Below are 27,683 nucleotides of genomic sequence, written 5' to 3'. Positions count from 1 at the left end.
AAAGAAAGCAAAAAGATAAAAAGAACAGAACCTCAGATTTTTGTTATTTAAAAAGGCAGCCCCACTTCCGGATCCTACCTCTCCGTGACTCTACTTCCGGTATCCTCCAAAACGCCCGCTTTCACAGATCAAGGTTTTGCAACCAATGAGAGTATCAGCTACTTCCCCCGGCCTGCGGGACGTGGTCTAAATCCCGCCTTTTCCGGTGGAGAGAAGCCTATCCTAGCGTCTTAATCGCCCGTCTTGGTAGGCGGTGCCGTGACCAGCCCAACCGGACGGCTGGAGAGAGCGAGAAGGGCAGACGGGACGTGCAGCCTCTTCCGCCTGGGGCCCGGAAGGGTGATGTGGCTGCGGCCTCGCCGGCCTCGCTATGGTAAGAAGTGGGGCTCCCAGGTCGCGGTTGATCTTCGAGAAGGGGTTGTGGATCTAGACTAGGGCTGCAGTTTGTGCGGCAGCCCGGGGTGTGTGGGCCCGGAGCTGAGAAGCCTTGGAGCCGTGTGGTCCCTCCACGGCCAACCAGAGAGAATCAGGACGGACTGTCCAAGGAAGACTGCTCGGTTGGGGAGCCCGCCCCTCATGCAAAGTCCGCTTTCCTACTTTGTTTAGGAAAAAAAAAATGCGTTGGTGTGTTTTAACACGATGGCTACGTAGATTATGTGTGGTCATTGACCCTTTGAAGCATTAGCGCTTCTCGAGTTTCCGCTTGTTTTGTTGCATCTTCTTATCTCGCCCTAGGGGCTTTACTCTGGTGTTATTGTTTGATTTTTGGGGGGAGTTTCTTTTGGCACCAAACGCCATACCTTCATTTTCATCTGTTTAGTCAGTAGCCTCTCAAGACCCTTCCACCTTATTCTCTTAACTTTGAAAATGCTGCTTTACAAGCTATAGGTTTTAATAGTTAAGGGTTCTCTGCAAAGGTGGATTGCTCTTCTAGGAGCTTAATATACTTATTGGAGTGGTGTCTAGCCTCGGGCCTTCCTCCTCTTTTACCTCCAGTTCCATGTGCCAAATGTTGTGTATATTTCTGGGCAAAAGATGCATGCCTGCGAATAGACCCAAAAACAACTATGACTCCAAAAAGCTTGAGTCTCCATGGTGAAAAATTATGAACCTATGTTCACAGAAGTTGCTGCAGAATCCCATATAGCAATAATTCAGTTTCTTCTCTGGACGAATTTACCACCTGGTGGGAAGATGGCAGTTGAGACTAGGAGGACTGTCACTCTTAGTTCTTTTACATCTTTCTAGAAACTGAAGTTGAATTCTTCTACTCGTAGTGCAAGTCAAAGATAACTTTTTATTATCTCACTGTCAGACTAGCTAAAAACAAGATGCGTGTACTGTGCTTAAGATCAACAGTATGTAAACTATCTTGTCATGCTTGTTTTTCCAAAAGTAGCAAATGCTTTCATTTATTATCACGTCTTATGTACCAGGCTCTTTTCAAAAAATCAGTTTATAAGCGTGGAAATAACAAGTTCACAGCAACTTCTGAGTAGATGTTTACAAGTGAAAGAAGTGAAACATGAGACTCACTTGCTCCGGATCACACCTAGTAGATTGTAATGCCAGGACTCAAACTTATTTTAATGTCCAGATGCCCGAAATCTTCATGCTGTTTATCGATAGAAACACAACATAACTGAGGATGAAACAAGTCTTAGTGATTTGTTTCTTATAAATATAAATACATAAATCAGACATAGGTGGAAAACAGAAACAACTGGCAGGTGGTTTTTTATTCCTGTGAGTTTGGGATGTCAAAAGTACATTGTTGGCAGAGCTACGAAGTGAGGTTTCAAGAAGGCTAACTTAGCAGCTTAAGAAGTGGATTAGTGTCTCAGTATCTTTGAGTTCGCACCTAAACTTAGTTTATTTGTGAGGTAACCCAATGGTAATGACTTAATAAACCTGAATTACTGTATTTTATTGAATTTTTTTTTTTTTTTTTTTTTTTGAGATGGAGTCTCCCTCTGTTGCCCAGGCTGGAGTGCAGTGGCGTAATCTCAGCTCACTGCAACCTCTGCTTCCTGGGTTCAAGCAATTCTCCTGCCTCAACCTCCCGAGTAGCTGGGACTACAGGTGTGCACAACCACACCCGGCTAATTTTTGTATTTTTAGTAGAGACGAGGTTTCACCTTGTTGACCAAGATGGTCTCGATCTCTTGACCTCGTGATGCGCCCGCGTCAGCCTCCCAAAGTGCTGGGATTACAGGCGTGAGCCACCGTCCCCGGCCAAGAATCTTTTTAAAAAGCATTTCAAGGACAAAATGTTTATCAGCAGTAATAATTTACAGCTGTCAGCATGAACGGTAATTGTAGCACTTGTGAATTAATACTTTTAAAGAATTTCAGAATGCCTTGTTCCCCCCAACACCTAACATCCTTCAACATTTCTCTCATGTCTCATCTCTTTCCAAAAAGCCTCCCTTAACCCCTTCTATTTTCTTCTTCTCTCTTTAGGTATCTATAGGGATATTCCTAGTTCATATGTATACTTCCAGTATCCCTCTAGCATAACCCTTTTCACAGAAAACAGCAATAAGGTGTTGCCTGCATTTCTTCCTCTCTAGGCAGAATTCTTAAAGACTAGGTATTTTAATCTCTACAGTCACAGTGCCAGCTGGAGTTAGTACTCCATTAAGAGTCTGGGCCTGTAATCTGAGCACTTTGGGAGGCCAAGGTGGGTAGATCAACTGAGGTCGGGAGTTGGAGACCAGCCTGACCAATATGGAGAAACCCCATCTCTACTAAAAATAAAAAATTAGCCGGGCGTGGTGGCGCATGCCTGTAATCCCAGCTACTTGGGAGGCTGAGGCAGGAGAATCACTTGAACCCAGGAGGCGGAGGTTGCGGTGTGTCAAGATTGTCCCATTGCACTCCAGCCTGGACAACAAGAGCGAAACTCCATCTCAAAAAAAAAAGAGTCTGGGAATACAAACATGCTCAGTGTCTTCAAGGATTTCACAGTCCAGTGGGGGAGATTATTAAATAAGTAAATTCCATCTGTTGTCTGCTATGATGTAGCAAGACAACACGTGTAGTAGAAAGAGCATGGGTTTAGACTGAGCCAAACAGAGTTAGAATCATTTCCAGTTCCGATCCTTTACTTGGTTAACTGTAAGGGAGTTTATTTTCATGTCTTTTTCTTGGTGCGCTAAGTGATTTTAACAAACTCTGCAAAGTAGGAATGATTGCCCACATTTCATAATTAAACTGAGTCTCCAGAGAATAGATGTGAAGTATTTTCTCTCCTTTTGTAGCAGAAGATATGTAGAAAATCATTAAACACAGTGGAAGGAGTAGTACTGGCTGGGAACTGCTTGAGAGATGTCCCCAAGAAAGAAGTAATTCTCTCTCGCCTGTACTTTAAAGAGTATTAGGGAAGGAGTCATTAGCTAGAGGTGGGACAGCAATCTCTATCCCATAGATAAAGGAAATGGCAGTTATGGGAACAAAAGGCATGAAGTTCAATAGTTGCGTGAGCCTCAATGTGGCAGGAATAAAAAGTTAAGTATAGTAGACTGGTGATAGATGAGGCTAGAAAGATTGGGGCCAGATTTTGAAGAGCTTTGTGCCATGCCAAAGACTTTATGATTTGATGATGTTTAATTGCTTACTTGATAAAGGCTTTGGAGCAAGGAAATAAAAGGTGTGCATTTTAGAAAACCAAGTGGTAACAACAGAGTATATTTAAATGGAGGAAGATTAGAATCTGGGAGACCAGCTTGAAAACAAGTGCTGTAGTTCAGGTATACGATGATTGAATGTCTCAACTCTGATGAGCAGTTGGGTTGAAAGGAAAGGAAAACTAGGAAAATCGTTTTGTGGTGAAGCACAGCTCCAGCTTGGATGATTTATTGGATGGGAAAGAAATACAGCAGATCCTAAATAATGTGTATGAGGAAGAAACTCCATTCCCAATTGCATGTTGTCTTCATGTCTGTTCTTCCCATTTCTGCATGGATTTTCTCTTGGTACTCCAGTTCCCTTCCACATCCCAGAGATGTATATAATGAGTTTGTTGAGGTGTCTACACTCTCCCAGTTTGAGTGCTCTGCACTGGAATGATGTCCTATACTCCAGGCTACTAGGATGGCTCCCGGCACCGTCAACACTGAACTGAAGTAGCAAATAGCCAGCTATCTTACTTGTTTTTATTAATCTTTCTTAAGTGGACGTATAACTTACATTTATTTCAGTGTTGAATATTAGAAGGGTTTTGATATTGACTTCGAAGTTTGGTGATGCTTTTGTGACTAGAAATATGCCATCGGAACTTAACTCTTGTTTATATCAATTCGCCTATGGTAAATTTTTTTTGTTATACATCTTTTGGCTTAAGGTTGCATTTTCCAAGGACCTGTGGATGACGTTAAGTGAGGACTTACTGTTTTCGTTAAGCACCTACTCTGACAGGTGTTTTCTTTTACATACAAGGTTTTATTAAAGACGTATTATTAGCCACATTTTTTAATATGAAGAAACAGATGCAGAGAGCTAAGTGTCTTGCCCAACATCACACTGCTTATAAATAGCAGAGCTAAGATTTAAACTGAACCAATTTGTCACGAAATGCTGTGCCCTTTCAACTATGCGACAATACCATTAATTGCACAAAAATATTAAGAAAAGCAAAGTTTTTATGTCGGGGGTGGGTGAGGAGGTAGCAGTTCAGATAATTCTGTTGCTAGTATTGCTTTTGCATCATCCAATAGTTCTGATCTTATGAATCCATGAAAGGGTTCCATGAACCACACCTTTGATAACCACTTCATTAGGCTAGTAGGAATCTGATGTGGATGCTGATCTTCTCTAGCAAAGTTTTTGAATACTGATTGCAAATAAAAACCCCAGGAGGCTGAGGCAGGCATTCGAGACTAGCCTGACCAACATGGTGAAACCCCATTTCTACTAAAAATGCAAAAAAATTTAGCCGGGCGTGGTGGCGTGCACCTGTAGTCCCAGCTACTCAGGAGGCTGAGGCAGGATAATTGCTTGAACCCAAGGGGTGGAGGTTGCAATGAGCCGAGATCATGCCACTGCACTCCAGTCTGGGCAACAGAGCGAGACTCCTCTCAAAAAAAAGCTTTCAGGGAGTTTTAAGAAACTATAGATGCCCAAACCAGTTAAATCCGAATTTCTGGGCAATGATGGCTTTTTAAGCTCCAAGTGGTTCTAATAAGCAATTAGATTTCATACCATATGATAGGGCATTTTATCAGTCTTTGTTTTTTCTTGCTTGCAAGGTCAAAAGACTTTACAGCAGGCTTTGCTCTTTTCCTTCAGAATACTTTCTCTTGTCCAATCTTTTTATCAAAGACATATATGGAGCATTTATTCTAATTTTTTTTCACTCTACCATTTACCATTGTTTTGCATATGCCTTCTCTAACTCTTGACACCCTTTTGCCTTATCTTTAGATCTGAGGTGTATATAAAATAGCTCCAAAACGAAGCAGCACAAACAGCAAATTAATTGTAGGTACCATGATAATGAGATGAAAATAACTACAAAATCAGTGTTGCCAGTGGAAAACAGAGTTCAGGCGCTTCTACTCTGTACTGTAGTTTTACTCATCATATGCATGAAAGTTGTTAAGTGGAAAGTATTAAGTAGAAAAGAACTCTGTACATTTTTAAAATATGACTGGTGAGAACAAATGGTTGTTTAATCCAGCCCCCGCATTTTACAAATGAAGTGAAACTGACAAGTGGAGATGTGAGATGTTGATTCACCTAAGGTCAAATTTATATACTTGGATTACTTCATTAACCCAAATGTTTAGTGGCCACTGTTGTTGAGAAGAGATGGGTGATGGGTTCATATCTAAATATTAATCAAGCCTGATTTCTTGCTCTCAAACTGAGGTTACTTGTCTATTTGGTGCAATATCATCACCCTACCACGTGATAAGCAACAAAGTTTAAATTTATATGCTAATAATGCCAAAAGAAAATGTTGATAATTTTTATGTATTAGTGGAAATCTTTTCAACCAATTCTGGTCACTTATTTTGGGCAAATTATATATATGTGTGTTTGTGCATTCATATGCAGGCTAACGTCCTTGCATTTTCATGTTTTGCATTTTAAGAGACTAGTTGGAAAATGCTGACGTGACCTAGATTTTCTAAATGATAAATGCTGACCCACTTTTCTAATGCTGAATAATTTTTATCACAATTAGGTCAGAAGTGTCATTTCTGTGTTCCCTTCCACCCCCAAAAAGGGATAAACTAGTTTCATGTAAAAGAAGTAAGTATTAATACAAGTAAAATTGTTACTATTTGGAGTCTTAAAATGTTGTCTTTCATATTTAATTTTTGTTTTAAAGCTGGAGGAATTAGTATGTCAGTAAAAATTTATTCCCCATATAGGAGGCAGTCAACATTTGAAGCTCCAACACAGTGTTATGTATAAATAAGGCCCTTAAACAACAAATTTGTTAAACAATTTGTTTAGTGCCTAAGTGATCCAAGACTAATGAAAATACTGTAGATTTAGTCACTCCTTTCTGCAGATTAAGTATGCTTAATAACCAGTCATTGAGCACTCTAGCCACAGCTTGTTTAGCATATTGATGTGTATATTTCTTCTGCTTTTCTCATTGTTTCTTTGTTTTTACACTTTTATATTGCTTGGATAATTCCTTTTTTCCTTCTTCTATTCCTAATGTTTTCAGTGGTTTCTTTTTAAGATTTCTTATTTGAAAGTTTAGTTAATAAATACCTTGAGCTCTTAGACTTAGAAGTATTTTATTCGTCTTTTTAAAAAATCTATATTGAATTCTTACTTATAATCAGACTTAATGAATATAGTTTTAGTGTTCAGAAATGACTCTGAAAATGAGAAATTTTATCTTTAAAATGATTTTAAAAATCTAAAACAAAATTTCTTTTTTTTTTTTTTTTGAGACGGAGTCTCGCTCTGTTGCCCAGGCTGGAGTGCAGTGGCGCGATCTCGGCTCACTGCAAGCTCCGCCTCCCGGGTTCACGCCAGTCTCCTGCCTCAGCCTCCCCAGTAGCTGGGACTACAGGCGCCCGCCACTACGCCTGGCTAATTTTTTGTATTTTTAGTAGAGACGAGGTTTCACTGTGTTAGCCAGGATGGTCTCGATCTTCTGACCTCTTGATCCGCCTGCCTCGGCCTCCCAAAGTGCTGGGATTACAGGCGTGAGCCACCGCGCCCGGCCGAAAATTTCTAATTTTTCAAATAGACTTGAAAATAGAAAATTTTTTAGAGGTTTGTCAACATTGTAAGTAATTTCATGTCTAGACCCCTTCCTTAGCTTTGCATTGACCTTCCATCTATTCATTGATTAATTATTGCATCTCCTGTATTGGTGGCCAAATAAAGTCTGTGAATTATTTTTATTATTTCAAAACACCTAAGCAAATGTGATTTACTTCAAAATGATCAAATAAAGTAACTGACTCAAGTTTATTTCCTTCCGGTTTGGGTAAATGAACTCAGTGCAATAACACGTTGTTTTAAGCATATCAAAAGATCTTATTGACTATGAGTTGTCAGATAAGTCTACAGTGCGGAGGGTTAGTAAAAGAGCCCTTGACGACAAATCGTTTGGAGGCCTCCATTGCCGTGTTTTAGAAGAATGACATAGCTCTCAGAGTAATGGTCAAGCTAACCTGCCTACTCAGTCTTACAGATCTTTTGAAAGTGTGTATCTTAAGAATTAAAAGAAGTCAGAAGAACACACACTCTCCAATGTACAAGCACCTTCAAAGCTTGCTGCTTGATAGAATAGAAAATCTGAATTCCAGGAGGTGATATAAGATGTGGATACTGAATGGAAATTACCTCAGATCTTTATTTTACCCTACAGCCTAGGTCCTTAACATAAATATAAGGAAATTTGCACCTTTCTACTTGATTTTCCAAAATATTATTGAGAAGTAAACATATATGCAAAGCCATACATGGAGTTTTCTTTTGAAGAGTTAACAAAATACTGTATTCAGCAAGCTGATCTACATTGGTTTTTAATTGTGTATTTTTTCTTTGGAATCCAAGTATGCTCTTGGATTTGTTAAAATGTTCATTATTGCCAGTTGCGTTCAAGTTCCTGTTCATTTGACATTTTTCAGTGACTTCTCTGTGTACTATATTTTAATAGTCACGGGGATTGATAAAAACCTCAATAGAATAGACAATCACAGTACAGTATGATGTGTTCTATAACATACACATTGTTATGTGTATGTATTATGCACATACAAAAATCCTGACTCTGCTTAGTATAGTGAGTGGGAACAGGAAAGACATCAGAGGAGGTGAATCTTGAGTTGAGGTTGGATGGATGAGTCAGTTCACCAAGCAGGCAAGAACAGATAGCATGTGCAAAACTCAATAGGGTACCTTGAAAAAGGTTTCATGACTTAAAAGGCCCTGAAAAAAATTAAACAAGGTAAATGAATTTGACTTACCACCTTTTAATCATCTTTTCCTCTGTTTTGTAATTAAATATGCTTGCCTTTTTCTTAGATTCCTCCTTTCCCTTTTAATAACATTTTTCTATTGAAAATTGCAATTATTTTTTCACCGAAGAGGAACATCTGTTTCCTTTAACCCTGAGACTAAAATTTTATATCACCAGACAACAGATGCTAAGCATTAAGGGGAATGCTATAGGTGGCAGGCTAATGTCCATAAGTTAGAAACACTTTTGACCAGTCTGAGTACATCTAAAAGACTTACCACCTAAGATTATTTGTTTTAAACTTTAGAGGCTTTAAACCCCCAGAACAAAGTTGTATATATCATATATTTCATACTTGTAAATGGTTTTCTTTTGTAAATGGTTTCACACACAAACGTATATACACACTCTACTTTCATAATAGGCATGTTTTTAAGTGCCTTTTTATCTTCTATTATGAAAACATTCAAACATAAAGAGGTAGAAGCCTATAATGAACCCTCATATTCTCAGCATTTTATCATCAACCCTACCCCTCTCCCACCCCACATGCACTGGATTATTTAGAAACCAATCCTGAACATTATATCATTTAAGCATGTTTTCTTTAAAAACGCATTTGGAGAAGGAAAGAGAACACATTACAAAGTCATGAATTTAGATACTGCATTAGGAAAATGATAAACCTACTTTGCAGATTTATTTTCCAACCATTTTACTGTAGGAATCTTTTGCTTAAAATACAGTAAGATTCTCATTATTCCCTGAATGTGCTAATGACTTTTTCTGTAGGGTTTTTTTCCCACATGTTTTTTCTCTCCTGGAGCTTGCTATTTGCCCATCTAAATGGTGCCCTTTCAAGGTTTGACTCCATTCCTGCTTTCTACATGAAGCTTTTCCTGACTTTTTCTTACAAAAATGGCATTTTTTGTCTGCATAACTCACTTCCACGTTCAACAATGAGTTACTATTTACTTTTTAAAGTACATGCTCTGTTTTCACTTGATTACTTGATTATAACTGCTGTGTGCCTCGGTCTCATGTATAAAATACAGGTAATAACAATCATGTATAAAATTCAGGTAATATTTACCCCAGGTACATGAGGATAACATAAAACAAGTACTCAGTGAATATCAGTAATTGCTATTGTTAGCCATAAACTCCTGCGGAGAAGGAATCATGCCATGTGCCTTTTTTTTAATCGTCTCTGCCTCATTTCTCAGACAAAGTGGATACTAAATACACATTTAGTTATCTTGTTGGGAGGAAGTCTGCTTTATTTTCTATGAGGTCATTATCCAATATTATTTATTAATATATTCACATACATATTCAAAATATGACCTTTTAAAGATAAGCATTGTGAGATACCGTGCTTTTTATCTACAATTGATCATGAGCTAATTCGTTGATTTATGTTATCAAATGTGTATCACTGGCTTTCACAGGTTTAAGATTAAAACCCAATTTAATTAAAACCCAAGATACATTAAATTTTATCTTTGTTATATCTATGAAAAAATAATGCATAGAAAAACAAGTAATAAACTGGTAATTACAAATCATTTTTGTCTTTTTCAGACCATAAAAGTATCACTTAGACAATTTGAGAAATCTAGAAAAGTTGAGAATTAGATTAAAAACTATTCAGAGATGGCTCATGCCTATAAACCCAGCACTTTAGGAGGCCAAGGTGGGCAGATCACTTGAGATCAGGAGTTTGAGACCAGCCTGGCCAACACAGCGAAACCCTGTCTCTACTAAAAAAAAAAAAAAAAACAAAATTTAGCCAGGCATAGTGGAGCATGACTGTAATCCTAGCTACTGCGGAGACTGAGGCAGGAGAATCACTTGAACCCACGAGGTGGAGGTTGCAGTGAGCCAAGATCCCACCACTGCACTTCAGCCTGGGCAGCAGAGCAAGACTCTGTCCCTCCACCCCCCACCAAAAAACTATCCAGAGATAATCACAGCATTTTCACACTTTCTTTGCATAAAGGTTTACATACCTTAAGATGTGCTATCTGAAATCTTTGATCCCCTTTTGCCTGCCGCTTAGCATTGTGCATAAGCACTTTTTGTCCTTGAGAATATTGGTAAATAATGTATATAGTTTTTTAATTTTTTCAGTAGTTTGCACGTATTTATCATAAAAATATATAAAAGATTCAAATGACATTGGAACAGTTTCTAGTTGTCCGTTTTTTTGTTTTTAAGATTCTCCTGGCTATTCTTGCCTTATTTTTTCCATATGAACTTCAGAATTGGTTGTCTGTTTAAATGATAACTTGTTGGTATTGGGTTCACTTTAAATTTATAGGTTGTCTTTACAATGTTGCCTTCCAATATAAAAATCTGGCATACCAGGTTTCTTAATCCATGTTATGTTGCTATTTTAAAAAAAACTGAAATTGGGTAATTGGTTAAAAAAAAGGGTCACTTAGCTCTCAGCTGTGCAGGCTAAGAGTAGTAGGGTTTGGCCCTCCTTCTGGGAAGGGCTTTTATGATGCATCACAACATGGCTGAGAAGGTCAAAGGGGAAACAGACCTGGTGAAAAGGAGGGAGGAGCATCATGGCTTTATAACAACCTGCTCTCTCCGGAAAGAATTCATTTCCTGGAAAACTAATCCAGTCTTGCGAGATGTCACTAACGAGAAGAGCACCCTGACATTCATGGGAGATCTACCCCCCACCACCCCGTCCCCAAACCCAAACACCTCCCACTAGGCCCCACCTCCCAACATTACCTTACTGGGGATCAAATTTCAACCTGAGCTTTGGTAGGGACGAAAACCTATTTCTAAATCATAGCAACAGTCTCTTCTACTTTTATGTTCTTGCATGTATTTTAAAATTTTGTCAGTTTTTTTCTTTGATGCCGATGTTGCACATTTCTTGTTAAGCTTATTCCTAGATATTTTAGCTGTTCGTTCTGGATGCTATCTTTTTTCCATTGTCTTTCTCCTGAATGATAATATGATTATGAAGGCTGTTGATTTATATATTTTAATTATGTACCCAGCCACCTTACTCAATTTCCTTAAGATCTATAACTGTTTTTCACTAAATTCTTTAGGACTTTTCAAGTAAGCACTCAGCCGCAAGTACCAATTTTATGTAACTAAGTTTTCTCATGAGTCATTCTTTGTTTCATTCCTGATTTTTTTGTTTGTTTTTTAGAAAGTGCCTCTAAGTTTACTAAACAAGCATATTGCTGGCTGTTGTGTGAGATTGACATATTTTATTTCCCTGTATATGATGAAAATGTTATTCTTTGTTATATATACACAGTAATATTCTTGCACTTTCTTAATTTCATTTTATTTTTTCAACTATCTCTTATTGGGCTTCTAATGTGAGACAGGCATATGATTGGTGCTGGAGATTCAGAGTCTGATAACCTGATAACACAATGTCTACCCTTCAGAGATGAATATTATAATAAAGGTAACAGTTTGCTATGAGACTAGAAAAGAGAGTTCTACATAAAATAAGAGAAGGGAGGCAGATGGTTTCAAGGAAACTTCCTTAAAAAGGTGATGCTAGAGCTGAATTTTGAATAGAATAAGTCCACCTCCATTTACTTTAACTGGAAACCTATGATTTTGTTTGACTGTGGAAACTTAGGAAACTTATGGTTTCTTATGATTCTTGTGTTAAATTTTAACTTTGGAGTAAGACTCGAACTATTAAATACAAGCTAAGTATCTTTTATCCAAAATGCTTGGAGCCAGGAGTGTTTTGGATTTCAAATTTTTGGTGGGATTTTGGAATAATTGCATTATACTTACTCGTTGAGCATCTCTAATCAGAAATCCAAAATGCTCCAATGAACATGTTTTTTTTAGCATCATTTTGGCACTCAAAAAATTCTGATTTTGGAACATTTTGGATTTTGGATTAGGGATGTTCACCCTGTAATGAATAACTTTTAAAAATCCAACAGTGAAAGTACAGGTGCTTGCTTTCTTTCTCCAAAATCTATTAGCCTAGTATTTGTCAACTCATGGAAAATTATAGCTTAAATTTAAAGGATGTTTATCCTTAAAAAAATTCAGAATTAAAAGAAACTTAGCTAGCATTTAAGTCTGTCTCCCCATTCTCCGCCCAGCCAAAGACTTAGAAAAGCTAGTAATTCCGCCAAGGCCATAAAACCAGCTATTGGCAGAGCTTGAAGACTGTAGAAGACCTCAAGATTCTGGTTTTAAGTGTTGCCAGACTTGTCATTCTGCTTGCTTTCTTGAAGAAATAAAAACATGACTCTAAATGTGGAGTTGTCAAACATTTTTTACCTATGCAGTTTTTCTTGTGATATTAATTTTTCTTTTTTTTTCTTTTTAGTCTGCCATTTTCAATTTTCAGAGTCTATTGACTGTAATCTTGCTGCTTATATGTACCTGTGCTTATATTCGATCCTTGGCACCCAGCCTCCTGGACAGAAATAAAACTGGGTATGTTACTAATGATGTCTAATCACCCAAATTAGTTCTTACAGATGTTGAATGTAAGTTAACATATAAATTATTAGATAATTTAATTCCTACATGTAATTTGGTTTTGTGATAACTTTTTTCATCTTCTTCCTGTTAAAAATTCAAAAACTTCATATTCACAATATCTTACTAAATTAAAAGGTAAATTTCAGAAGTGACCTAAAATGTGTTAAGAGTAAAAAATTGCATGAGGGATTTAACCTACTGAAGGTGAAAATAGATGTTAGTTGTTCATCAGTTTTTATGATAATACTCCATCTCCTTGTAGACACTGTCTTCTCTTCATTCCACCTTTTTCAGTAAAGTCCTGTTGCATTTATTCTTCAATATTCACCTATTTGTTGAAATTACGTTATTTGTTGCTTGGCTGTGCATGAAGTCTTTCTATCCAAGTAGACAGTTTCATTGCATCTTTCCCTTCTGTACCTGCCAACTGTAAACTTAGAATTAAAGCATATGGTAGACTCTAGTAAACACTTATTCCTATTGAGTTTATTGGAATTCTAATATAATGCATAATGTCCATCTAAGATATTTAAGTGTTTATCTCATTAAAGAATAATTACATAGTAGTAGAATACTTTCCCTATGCTATTACAAAAATTCTTCTTCAAAGCAAGTAGGTCGCATGTGGAAATGTCTGCTTCTCATTCCTTGGGAGCAGGAATATATTCATGACATGCTACATTAACAAAGGAGTTCTCAGGGCTGCCAACCTTCTAGTAAAGGTTGAGTGGTAGTATATTTCTCCAACATAAAAGACCAAAAAGAGCATGCTTATTTTTACATTTTAAAATATGTGCTAATACAGTCAACTGTTTGAAAGCTTTTTTTAAAACCTTTATTTCTACTTATATACATGTTAAGCACCATTTTATTTTGATTTATAACTAAGAATTATTTTGTATAGAAAATTTTATAGGCCTAGTCTCTTTCTGTTAAAATTACAAGTTTTTATGAGACTCATAATCTTTTATTATAGTGAGAATATATACCATGGTTAGGTGGAGATATCTAGACAGATTGGATAAAGCAAGTTCTTGATGACTTCACTGTTTAAAATAACTTCAGTTGTTGCTACTTCAAATATTATAGAACTAAGCAGCAGAAAAAAAGATTACTACATGGTCTTTATCCTGGTTTCATAGACCTGATAGCATTATCAGCAAATATACTTATTGGTATTTAGCCATAATAACTAAGCAACGTAATTACATTTTTTTAATCAACTAACAGGGTTCGTGTGTGTGTGTGTGTGTGTGTGTGTGTGTGTGTGTGTAAGTAAAATTGGGGTATTATACAGAAATATATCTAGGTAGAGAAATATGTGGAAAAAACCAAAGTGGTGCTGATAAGTCTCTGAGTTACCAAGTTAGGGTTCTTTACTCATTTATAAAAGCTGTTAATATGTTAATCCTGTTGTACCAGTTTCTTAATGATATTTTGTTACTTCTAGAATATTAGACCCAAAAAGACCTTGAGTTTGTGATCTTGTGGTTTTCAGTGGGTTCTAGAATGAAGGAGCCATGGCTTTGCAAATGCCTAACCTATTCCATTGTTTGATGAAGAAATGTTAGCCAATTTTAAGTGATACCTAGAGTTATCACATGTACCTTTAGCCTATATATGAACACAGTACATGTAAGTCACCATTCTAAGGACTTTCTGTATAATCACTCATTTCATCCTCATAACAACCCTTTGAGGGTGGGTCCTTTTGTTAAAGAGATACAATACCTTGCTCACAGTTACACAACCAGTAAGTAGGATTTAATTTAAGCATAATTTGGCCTTTATTTTAGCTTATTTTCAGGAATGTATATGGGCTTTGTCATTTTATTTCTATAGTAAAATTGTTTAGCCTGTCAGAATGTTCATACTTTGAAATAAACTCATGTTTTTGCTTAATTCCATTTAATCTAAACTATATTCCAGTTCATAGCAGTTTCTATACATTGATGGTTGATAGGCTAAGAGACCTTTTGCTTTGAGGTCAGGAAGTTAACACTTCAGAGGAGGAACATATATAGAACTTAACTGAACCAGAATTTTCTGTCAGTCTTACCCATTAAGATGTAATGATTCACTATCCATTCATCTCTTTCGGCAAAAAAAAAAAGTATACTATAAATTTTTCTGGAATTTAAGTATTATGATTTTCTTGAGATAATAATTCTAATTTACATAACATTAATTTATCTTAATTTGCAACTATATGTGACACTATTTATAATTCTTTTACTTTGTCAGACCAACAAAGTATTGTCCTCAGTGTTACTTTTTAAGATATCTCTATTCATTGATGACTCAGTTGGTCTTTTTTTAAAAATGATTTGTTATACATGCCAAATAAGTGATAACTCCATATAATATGTAATTCGTAATATATTCATTCATACAATTGAAATATATATCTCCATTCTAATACTTATTTCCAGAATATGTGCTTTAAATGCCATATTTAGTGAATTCACATAGAGTGTCCTTTAAACTAGGAGATTTTCTACTTATATTGAAAATATAGGCACATTTTTAATTCTTTCTTAGTAAATGACACAGATAAGTAAATACCATCATTGGAATTCATTATTATAGATTATTTAACTTTAGAGCTACATTCTGTAAGAAATTAAAGTTTATTATAAGACTGCTTTTGGTGTCACATTCAACCAAAAACTGTTCATTTAACATTTTATCAAAATTGATGCTTAAATTGCCATATACATTTTCTGCTTTTGAAAGTAGAGTAAGTTAACTGAATAGTAAGCCCTTATGCAAATTTTTGCCACTCTCACTAATTTGCCCTGAATTTGACCTATGACACTATTTATATTCCATTTCATAGCAGTTTCTGTACATTGATGGTTGATATGTCATTGTGTCCTACTTTCATACATGAATGGTGGCTCAACATCAAATAAGGAGATTTCAAATTTGAAGCAAAGTGTTAAAGGTTAATATGTTAATATACAATTAATTCCCTATATGATATCAAGAGAATGATTTATTTCCGAGTAATCAATAGCTACTTTTTTCTTTTTTTTATTCTATGCAGATTGTTGGGTATATTTTGGAAGTGTGCCAGAATTGGTAAGTGTCTATAATCTCCCTCCATTTCTTCAGCTGTAAATTGTTGACCAATTTACTTAGGTTATAATCTCACAAGTCAAATGTTAATTTTTAAAGGGCAGGCTTCCCAATTTTATGCATTTTTGCAAAAGTTTATAAGTTGTACCAAGCTGTTTTCCTTATGCTATTTAAAACCACATTTGGGCCAGGCGTGGTGGCTCACGCCTGTAATCCCAGCACTTTTTGAGGCCAAGGCAGGAGGATTACCTGAGGTCAGGAGTTCGAGACCAGTCGCCAACATGATGAAACTCTGTCTCTACTAAAAATTAGTTGGGCATGCACACCTGTAATCCCAGCTACTCAGGAGGCTGAGGCAGAAGGATCTCTTGAACCGGAGAGGCAGAGGTTGCAGTGAGCCAGATCACACCACTGTACCCCATCCTGGGTGACAGAGTGAGACTCTGTCTCAAAATAAAAAAAGAATAAAACTAGATTTGGTGGATACTTCATTAACACAGAGATAGAAAAGTCTCTCTAATTTAGATATCAAATACCATGCATTCCTGGTATTGGGGGAAGTAAATGTGGTTTTATGCACACATGTTGATAGTATAGAAGTATAGAGCATGCTGTTCTGTATAATGTACACCATTTTGATAACTAGGATGTATTCCCATCTAATGAAAGTCTTTCTGAGCATCTATCTAAACATAGTCACTTTATTGCCCTATTTAAAGTAACAGAATGTTTAACTGTTTTGTCTGTTGAACCCATGTGGTCATAGCCGAACTGTTTGACTCGAGTTAAAGTACTACACTTGATCTTAGCTAAAAGGCCAAGAAGCAATTAATGTTAAGATAGATGTGGTTGTCTTACAACTTTCCATGATAAGGGATTAGTAGCATCATAGATGTTTTTATAGTTAATAATATACTCCTACCCATTCACCCTGTATATGTAACATTTAACACGGTACCCAGGTGCCCAGCACATAGTAGACTCTCAAATGATTAAGTGAATGAATTAACATGTATTTTATTGCATCATTCGTCAGTATTTTTTTTTTTTTTTTTTTTTTTGGAGATGGAGTCTTGCACTGTCACCCAGGCTGGAGTGCAGTGGCACGATCTCTGCTCACTGCAAGCTCCGCCTCCCAGGTTCAAGCGATTCTCCTGCCTCAGTCTCCCGAGTAGCTGGGATTACAGGCGCCCACCACCACGCCCAGCTAATTTTTTGTATTTTTAGTAGAGACAGGGTTTCACTATGTCGGCCAGGCTGGTCTCCAACTCCTGACCTTGTGATCCACCCACCTCGGCTTCCCAAAGTGCTGGGATTACAGGCATAAGCCACTGTGCCCAGCCATTCATCAGTATTCTTGAATAATAAATTACACCCTTTTTTAACCTTTTTAATTAAAAAAAAAAACTCCAGGCATTTGTACATATACCACTTGGACTGAAATTGAATATTTCTTATCTGTCCTCTTTGGAATCATTTGCATAACCAAAGAAAAATTCTTTTGTTTTAGTACTCTTCTTCTAACTTTGAGTTTATGCATAACTACTTTTCTTTCATAGAGCTGTTAGACATTTATAATGAAAAATATTTTTTCTACGTTTGACATTTATTGTTGTTAGCCAGTCTGACAACAGCCTAAATTCTCTCAACTAATCCCTTTTAATAGGGTGGAGAACTGAAGAGTCATCTCCATTAGATAAACTGTGTTCCATTTAGAGTATTGTGTTTTATTTTGGTTTTCAACTTCTCAGAGATGTGGAAAATTTAGAGGATGGTCCATAAAGGAAACAAACTTCATGAGACTGAAAAATACAAACTGAGTATTTGTAATACAGGTATACCTCAGAGATACTGCATATTCAGTCTAAGACCACCACAATAAAGCAAGTCAACAATTTTTTTTGGTTTCTGGTACATATAAAAGTTTTGTGTACATTAGTGGTCTATTAAGTATGGAGTAGCAGTGTGTCTTTAAAAACAATGTGTGTACCTTAATTGAAAAATACTGTGTTGCTAAAAATCACTAATAATTATATCTGACCCTTCAGTGAGTCATAATCATTCCACTGGTGGAGGGTCTTGCCTCAATGTTGATGGCTGCTGATTGATCAGGGTGGTGGTTGTTGAAGGTTGGGGTGACTGAGAGTTTCTTAAGGTAACAGTGAAGTTTGCCACATGGATTGACTCTTCCTTTCATGAAAGATTTCTCTGTAACATGCAGTGCTATTTGGTAGCATTTTATCCACAGTAGAATTTCTTTCAAAACTGGATTCAATCCTCTCAAACCCTCCACTGATTTATCAACTAAGTTTATGTAATATTTTAAATCCTTTGTTGTCATTTCAACAATGTTCACGGCATCCTCACCAGGAGTAAATTCCATCTCAAGAAACTGCTTCATAAGAAGCAGTTATTCATTCTGATTTCATCATGAGATTATAGTAATTCAATCACATATTCAGGCTCCCATTCTAATTAAAGTTCTCTTACTCTTTTCACCACATCTGTGGTTACTTCCTCCATTGAAGAATTCAGTAAACCATGCTGTAAACAGATATACTGTCATCCAGACTTAGTTGTCTGTTTCTAGAGCATAGGCAGAACAGATTTAGCATAATTCTTAAAAGCTGTAGAATTTTCAGCAGGTGAATAAGCATTGACTTCCACTTAAAGTCACCAGCTACATTAGCCCCTAACATGAGTCAGCCTGTCCTTTGAAGTGGTAGAAGCCAGGCACTGACTTCTCTCTAGCTGTGAAATTCCTAGATGCCATCTTTTTCAATAGAAGGCCACTTTGTCTACTTTGAGAATCTGTTGTTTAGTGTAGCTACTTTCATCAGTTATCTTAGCTAGTTTCTGCATAACTTGCTGTAGTTTCTTATCATTGGTGTATCATTTATCAAATAAGTTTGCCATCTTATATTAGCACAGTTCATGGTGCCCCACAACAATTGCAATGGTACCATGAAAGATCAGTGATCGCAGATCACCATAAAAGATACAATAATAATGAAAAAGTTTGAAATATTGGGAGAATTGCCAAAATATGACATACAGACACAAATTGAGCACATGCTGTTTTTAAAAAATGGCACCAGTAGACTTGCTCAATGCAAGGTTGCCATAAACCTTCAATTTTTTTTCAAGGGGGCAATATCTGCAAAGCACAATAAAATGAAATATGTCTATACTTAGAGATTTTTTGAAAGAAAACCTGGGAATTGATGTAATATGTCTGAAGATGGTTATAGCATAAACTAGTCTTCAAATCTTTAAAGCATCGTCTAAGGTTCATATGTTGTTAGCCATTGAAATAATTTTGAGAGCAGGTTTTCTTCCCTTAAGCTTTTAATGATAGGCAAGACCCACTAATGGTGGAAATTGTAAGCATAATACTAAATTATCCAGAAGTCCTTTCTAAATCTGTGATGATGAAATCATAAGGTTCTTTGGCCTTTCCAGTTTCTTGTTATGGCAAATGATAGTATAAGCATAAAAGACTTCATAGAAAAGTGCCTGTTTCAAGGCCATAATTCTGATATAACGACTATTGAAACAGACTTTATCTTCCAGAGAAATAAGTATGATTTTAACGTATTCAGTTATTCTTCCTCAGTGTTCTGTCATACTTTGTTCTCTCTTATGGTGACAGGTGTAAGAGTCTTTCTTTTGTAATAAGTATCATTACCTTAAACTGGTAAAATCACAGATGTACCCTAGATAAGTAGTTACCACTCCGGGACATTTGACAAAATAGAGAGACAGCTTTGATAGTCACAACTGGACTCAGGGACATGTAGTGGGTATAGGTGAGGGATGTTGCTAAGCATCCTGGGATGCACAGGGAATCCATCACAACAGAACTATCAAGCTCAAAATGTCCATAGTACTGGAGTGAGAAGGGCTGCTCTAGACTTACAGAAATTTATGGTGCAGACTTATCTGGCACTCAGTTATGAACAACTGCAAACCCTGAAATAATAGGAGAAATCTTAAGCACTTCAAAAAGAACCAAGAAAAGAGTGACAAAATAGCATCCTCAATGATTAGTACTGGTAGTTAGTGGTAAATATAAATATACATACACCAAACTGCATGCTTCAGAGACAAGTTACTCTGAGAAAGAATATAGCCAAGAAACAGTGGTAGGAATACCTCAAGTAAAGTACAAAGAGACAACATAATGGAAGACCAGGTCTGGAGTTAAGAGGCATCGTTTTCATCTCAGTTTTATTAAGTTGCTAATGCATAAAGAAAATATTAAGGTATTTTAAATCCATCTTATGTAATGAGAGAAGTGTGTACAGTTCCATTTAGTAGCCAGCCCAAACAGCCCCTTTGTTCACAATTATTGCTTGAAAAGAGTATAGCTGAGTTTAAGATGTCTAGTTTGTATCTTTCTTAATGATTTCCTGTAGTATGATCTATTTTTATGTCTGATTATAGTGTCTAGTGTCCTTTTTTTTTTTTTTTTTGCTTGTTATTTATTATTTCCATTTTCCTCTCTTGACTGTATGAATGCCATAGGTTGAATGGTTCATTTTAAATGTTCATTCTTGCCAATTCTGTGAAAGCATTAGCTTTTCATTTTGGCAGAGTGACTTAGAAAATGTTGCTGATATGCTGCTTTCTCAAGCATATGCTCCTCTCTTCTCTTGACACAGAATATATCCACAAAGAAATGATACAATTTTAATGGGAAAAGACCTAGCCAAATCATCTTATCATGTTACACATCACATTACAGCAACTGTTTTACATTCACTTATACAGACCTAAGACCAGACAAAAAGTAACATTAAAACCCAAGTTCAACTAAAGATGTTTAGCTCTACCACATGGCAGTCTCTTTTAAGAAAATTAAAAACAGGAAAATTAAATCCATATGTAAATGATAGCATTCTAAGTTGAAGGATGAGGAAAAGGGGAACTTCCTCAAAAATTAATTTCCACCATATGGAAAATTTAGGACAGTAGGACAGTATTAATTTCTTGTAAGTATTTAATAAGACTATATGAGATGAGGGTATATAGCCCTAGTAAGAGTGACAGGCTTGCTTACGAAGTCTTTCTGAAATTTATGTACAAATGGGGTTGTTTTTGTTTTGTTTGGTGACTTGGGCTTTTTTCTCCAAGAGAATTAGCATTCTTTACAGATTGTGACCCAAGATATTTTTTTAATTTTAAAAGATTTTTATTTTCAGTTGAGGTGATGGTATTGTAAAAACAGTTTCACTTTCTAGATTTTTTTTAGCCGGAAGGCAGTCCATTAAATGTCTACGGATAAAACAAATACTTTCAGAAAAATCCCAAAAGTTTATTTTTTTGTATGTATATAATATTTTCTATGGAAATTAACAATGAGCAGACACTAATACATAAACTCAATAACATGGCAGTGTGAGGTCAGTGAGGAAGCTATAAAAATGAAAATGACCTTGAGAATTTTAGTTAATAAAGATGGTCAGGATGAACATTTTCTAGAGGTAGTTTGCTGAACTTGGTAAGTGGAATAAGAAGTTTCATTAAGAAAGAGTTGACTTTAAACATCATGGAAAAGCACAGGTGAGGGTAGTATAAACCATCTCTACTAGAGGATGTCAGGCACATACCCAGGATTATCTCTAGAAGTAGTTTCTTCTTCCTTTCTTATACCGCCCTCACGGCAGCATAGAAATGTCTGGTGCTTTATGAATTAGTATAGCCTTGCAGTTATTGAAGGAACAGAGAAGAATAAGATCAATTTGAGTTAACTCACGATGACATGATCTCTATCTATTTGCGAGACAATTCACAAGCCAGTTTCAGATTTACTTCATGCAAAGGAAAGCATCCAAATACAAGCATTCCTTAAATGCATGTGAAAAATTGACTCACACAGAAGTGGTTGGTTTTAGTTCTACTTTTCTAACCCAGAGTAAGCATACTATCTCAGAAATATTTTTTCTAATTTTTTTATTAGAAGCATTTTAATTTGTCCATTTTTTAAATGCAGTTTTATTGACCATCCTCTCTTTATTTTCATCCGTGAATGCTCCCCGTTCCCTGTACCTTTAAGTGTCACAAATTGCTACCAGTAAGGAAAACTACTGTGTCTTTTTATGGATGGAAGTTTTGTTCTTTTTATAGACAGAAAATAAACAATATTTCTTTGGCCTCAGTTGAGTTGAGATCGTTTCTCTTGGATCTGTGTCCTACATTCTGCATTGTATTTTTTAGTGTCTGAGTTTACACAGTGACAAAGAAATGATGCTTTCGAGGTTTTCTAAATATATGGAAAGAAAATCCTCTTAGAAATAAATTGATATATTAATAGTTTAGCCCATTCTGTATTGTACTTGTTTTTTATGTTGCATCCAGTTTTTGTCACTGCCCCACCCCCAGTGTATGGGCCTCCTAGGGAAGAATGTTATCTTGATTCTTATGTATCCCTTTCTGGTAGTATAACCTTGTCATAGCCAGGTTAGCCACTCAGTTAATCAAGATGAATATCTCCTTTTTTTCAACAGGTGAACGGAAGAGTCCTTATGTTGCAGTATGCTGTATAGTAATGGCCTTCAGCATCCTCTTCATACAGTAGCTGGGGAAAATGCCAGAATTTAATTGCGATCAGATTTCATTGTGAACAAGGACTTACTACAGAAAATAATGGAAAGGATGTTTAACTCTTTTATCTCCGAACATTGAATGAGATAAATTTCCAGATGCTGTTCTCTATTTTAATGTTATTGGACCAATGTTCTGTATAAATAATTAAGATGTAACCATTTAATAGTCTGTAACAATCAACCTCAGTACTGTCACTACAATATTACATTCTGCAAATGTATCAGATACGAAATTTTAGTGAGGTATCTCTAAGGCACATAGTAGAAAACAAAATTGTTTAATTACTCAAGTTCCTTTCACTGTGATTTGGAAATGATTTAATCTTTGTAGAATGAGACCTTTTTTTGGACTAGCTTTTTTATTAAAATGGCTCAATTTGTGTTGATAAGGATTGCATTCATATTTAATAGTGCTTGCTTTTCCTCTGGGCACACCATTTTGATCATTAACCAGAGTACCTCTACTCTTAGCAAACTCTAGTTTATGACAAGTATATAAAATATTTAAAACAAGCTTATGCAGTTCTTAAGGACGAAGGTAAATGAGATGTAACTTAAAAATAGTATTGGGAAAATGTTGATATTTAACATTAGTGGATTTAGACTAGCCAAATGGCATAGTAGGCTCTGAAACATCTTGTCAAGTATACGTATTTTGTGCATGAATTTTTACCGGAAAGCTATCTTTCTTTGAAAAACACAACATTCTTAGAATGAAAAGAACAATTATAAAATAATTATCCTATATGTGTTTTTCATTCTTATTAGTGTCATGGCTTCAAAAATGAAACATTTATTTTAATTGCCCTAAAGAAACTGTATTTTTGTTTTGTTTTTTAACACAGCACTTTAAGTCCAGTTTGTGTTTTTTCAACTTGAACTGGAATCTCTTTTGTTACTTTGGAGGTGATAAATAGTTTTCAAATCTACTGATTTGTATACTGTGGCATAAGTATCTTTGAACTTTGTTAGTGAAAGGAGAGCTTCAACAATTTTTAGTCTAGGCAAGAGGAATATTGGGAATGTGACTTCTAAATTTTACAATAGAGCAGTTATTTTAAGGTCATGGTTAACATTTCTTAAGGTTCAACTGAAATTCAGTGAAAATTTCAGAGCTAAGAGGAACTTAAATCTTAGCTAAAAATTACCTGTTATCGATAGTATTAATTAGATTGTTTGCAGCTGTTAATTCATCATAAAGGTAAAATGAAGAAACTCTCCCTTTTTTTAAACAAAAAAAGAAAATTATTTCTAGATTAATAGGCTAGTAGTTATTTCTGCAGAAACAAAGTATGGAACTGAAAGCCACCTATTTTTATTTTAGACTAATTTAAACCACTTGGAATGGATTCTAGGAAACATCTTAAGCTTGTGTGTTGCCTGTGGTGGTTTTTTGTTTGGGGGTGTTTTTTGGTTTTGGTTTGATTTTCTGTATTTTGTTATCTGGGGATTTTTTGTTTGTTTGTTTTGGTTTGGTTTTGGTTTTATATTTTTGGCATGTCTATGGCAGTTAAAAGTGGTATATTTTGCTTTAGATAGGGAATCAGGTTATAATCATTGTTCTTCCTCTAAACTGCCTCTTGGGCTTTACATCAGGTCAAGGATTTTTAGGGTTTCTCAAAAATAAGATTCTTGTCAGTGTATCCATGCTGAGTAAGTCACCTTTCTGGATCTAATTTCTGGGTGGCCATCTGTTGTCCAGCTCTGCTGCCAACTGGACTTTCTGAAAGCCATGTCAACTAATTTTTTATATGCTAAGACAAATCAAATATGAAAACAGGAAGAATATTCTAGGTATTCTAAGACATTTCTTAATTTGGCATCTCAGAGGAGGTAGGTGGAAAGTAAAGGAAGAGATAATTTTGGCGGAAAATTTGTGGAAACATACAAAACTTTTTGCTATGTATAGATGCTAAACAGAGTGGGAGGCAGCATGTTTGTAACAACAACCATTCTGACCTTTTGAAACACAAGCTTTTGGAGAAGTCAGGGAGAGACACAGTATGAATAAAAGCAATTAACATTTTCTTTAATGTATATTTTTCAAAGAGGACCACTGAATCCTGTTCTCTAACCCAAAGGGCAGTGTAGGTGGTTTTAAGCCCACAGAATATTGAGATATTTCTCTTGTGGTTTTGGTGGGGTGGTGGGATGCAGAAGGTTATTAAAGATCAACTTAAGCATCAGATAGAATATCTCTTTTATTTTTTTAACTTTTATTTTAGGTTCATGGGGTACATGTGCAGGTTGTTATATAGGTAAACTCGTGTCAAGGGGTTTTGTTGTACAAATTATTTTGTCACCCAGGTGCTAAGCCTAGTACCCAGTAGTTATTTTCCCTGCTCTTCTCCCTCCTCCCACCCTCCACCCTCAAGTAGCCCCAGTGTCTGTTGTTCCCTTCTTTGTGTCCTTGAGTTCTCATCATTTAGCTCCTACTTCTAAGTGAGAACATGTAGTATTTAGTTTTCTGTTCTGTGTTAGTTTGCTAAGGATAATGGCCTCCAGCTCAGGTGGAATATCTCTATCATATAGACCTGTTGTTACAGGACAGGATCGGATGATGGACACTGAAGTCCTCAGCTTGCTAAGTTCAGTTGCTCTCCCTAGCCTCCTTTTGGCTTCGGAGTCTTTTGATTCCATCTATCCTGGCATTTTTTGTGTGCTGATGTTTAGTTCCGGATTGGCTTCAGCTGTGCTAATAGGAAGGGCATTGTCTTTTCAAACAGTCTTAAAAGGTGGTCAATCAAAAGGCCAGAGTCTGAATCCCTTCTGTGGCTTAAATAATTTGAGGATCAAGTCCAGTGTCTTGTTAATCCCTGTTCTACTGTGCCAGGCACTATCTTGAATGCTTTTGTATGTTCAGGTTCAAAATCGCTCTTTCATACCGGGGGATGATAGTAACGTGTAACTTGCAAGAGATTCCTTCATCTTAGTAATAAGATGATCAGTCTAGTTAGGACAAAATAGAGATTGAATAAATTAACTTCTCCAAGTTTACAGAGTAAAAATGAGCAGATCTCTGCCTGGTTTTGTGAAAAAGAGTTAGCACTGGTAAATAGAATATTTCTACTCCTACACCATTCTTCCAGTATATCATCACTGAAGACAGGAAGATAGGCACACAGCTTTCTTCCTCGTAGTAATTCATAGTGCACTAGGTGAAAGAGATGAAGTATGTATTAAAAATACAATGTGATGGCATTTATTATTGAGATAATCCCAGGATTCTAGAAGAAAACAAAGAAGAGTGACAGTTCAGTTAGGGTGTGAACTTCCAGAGGAGCACTGCTTAAGCTGAACTTGAGAGCATTGTGCAAAAGCACAGTAGTCTGTTAAGAACTAGAAATAACCTAGCTTGTGCCACTTCGGGAGTATTAAGACATAAGCCTAGAAAGGTAGACAAAGGTTAGATCTTAGACTGTCTTGTATTTTTCTCATTCCTGTTGATTACCTACCTCAAAATCGAATATGTTTTTCCTCCTGCCTAACACAAAACTACTTAAGGGCAAAAATTTAAATTCTTCCTTGGTGTATGTGCAAACAAGGTTGAATATATTCATGCCTACCTTATTTTGGACTAGGAATACAGTAGTATACTTTCTGAAGACTTGCCTGAATAGTATATAAGGTGGAGGCAACTGACTAGTTAGGTCAGTATTTTTAGAAACTCTTAATAGCTCATACTCTTGATGCCAAAAGCAGCCCTGATTGTTAAAGTACACACCTGCACAAGAAGCAGTGATGGTTGCATTTACATTTCCTGGGTGCACAAAAAAAAATTCTCAAAAAGCAAGGACTTATGCTTTTTGCAAAGCCTTTGAGAAGTTACTGGATCATAGGAAGCTTATAACAAGAATGGAAGATTCTTAAATAACTCACTTTCTTTGGTATCCAGTAACAGTAGATGTTCAAAATATGTAGCTGATTAATACCAGCATTTTGAACGCTGCACAACCTTGTGGTTATTACTAAGCAAGTTACTACTAGCTTCTGAAAAGTGGCTTCATAATTAATGTTATTTATACACTGCCTTCCATGACTTTTACTTTGCCCTAAGCTAATCTCCAAAATCTGAAATGCTACTCCAATATCAGAAAAAAAGGGGGAGATGGAAATATATTTCCTGTGATTTTAAGAGTACAGAGAATCATTCACATCTCTGGTTAGTTCATATATGTCTAGTGTATAATAAAAGTCAAGATGAACTCTCAAGAGCCTCCTACTTTTGTCTTATTGTCAGATATGTGAAAGCAGTTTTTAGAGGTTAAAAAATGGAAATTTCCACCTTTTTAGTAGGATGATAATAGAGAAATGTTCTATTTTTTTTTTCCTACCTGCATTTTCATTCATGGATGGCCAGGATTAGTTTTGGGGTATTATTTTTATTGTTGTTTTGCATCGTACTAGCTATTCGATCTACTATATTGCTGTTATCATTGAGTATGCTTTTAAGAGCCTTAAATGACTCCAGTAGTTTGCTTTGGGTGTGAAGTCTTTAATTTTCCCAGAGATGGTGGAAATCGGATTCTGAATGAAAGTGGCAGTTATCAATTACTGACAGTTATTTTCAACCTTGTCCTCAACTGGGAGCCTTCAGATGCCCAAACATTCTGGCAAGTAGCTATTATTTTCTGTCTAAAATCTGTTTGTGAGCATTGTCCATCAGTCAGATTATTCAGCCAATTTATACTATTATTAGTATTTACTGAGAAATATGAAAAGGCTTTTGTCTTGCTTTGAGGAATGTGGTCTTCCTGCTATTAGCTTCCCAAAACTGAATAAACACAGACAAACCTTTGTCAGACCTGTAACTAGAAGGAATTTACCTAACCAAATGAATTGTAGCAATTGTATTTTTAGTTAGATCTAAAAAAATACTTCAGATATAAATTGAAAGGCAGTATCTTAGTTGTTTCTTTCAGTATATATTGTAAATGTACCCCACTGCTCCATTAAACCACCAGTTGATATAAGACATTATAGGAAAATCACTGAATTTCCAATTTATATTAATAACAAGTCAAAAGAATTCAAAATGGCTTTGCTTAAGA

General features: G+C 36.0%; 2 protein-coding genes and 1 non-coding gene across 8 annotated transcripts in view; 2 read left to right on the top strand and 1 right to left on the bottom strand.

The window, feature by feature from the left end:
* XRCC4 (X-ray repair cross complementing 4) overlaps nt 1–27,683 on the bottom strand; it is a 310,135-nt gene that overhangs the window by 270,226 nt on the left and 12,226 nt on the right. For 3 of the 6 annotated variants that reach the window (XM_024246674.3, XM_063723883.1, XM_054555081.2), the window contains exon 1: nt 32–176. The exons of 1 other annotated variant lie outside the window; for it this stretch is intronic. The gene's annotated coding sequence lies outside the window, so the exon portion shown is untranslated. Of the gene's footprint in view, nt 1–31; nt 311–27,683 lie in introns of those variants that run through there. 2 more of the 6 variants (XM_024246673.3, XM_024246676.3) reach the window with 2 other exon arrangements.
* TMEM167A (transmembrane protein 167A) lies at nt 282–26,842 on the top strand. The gene is given in 4 exon segments (NM_001135331.1): nt 282–373; nt 12,786–12,895; nt 15,993–16,027; nt 22,534–26,842. Coding segments are annotated over 4 exon segments (219 nt in total). The 5' UTR covers nt 282–370; the 3' UTR covers nt 22,605–26,842.
* Nucleotides 13,562–13,695, top strand: LOC112133661 (small nucleolar RNA U109). Its single transcript, XR_002915286.1, has one exon. It is a non-coding gene; the product is annotated as a small nucleolar RNA U109 (small nucleolar RNA).

The sequence above is a fragment of the Pongo abelii genome, chromosome 4 (genome assembly GCF_028885655.2).
Source record: "Pongo abelii isolate AG06213 chromosome 4, NHGRI_mPonAbe1-v2.0_pri, whole genome shotgun sequence".
Lineage (NCBI taxonomy): Eukaryota > Metazoa > Chordata > Mammalia > Primates > Hominidae > Pongo > Pongo abelii.
The sequence above is the reverse complement of the archived record's forward strand: the minus strand, read 5'-3'. Positions and strand labels throughout refer to the sequence as shown.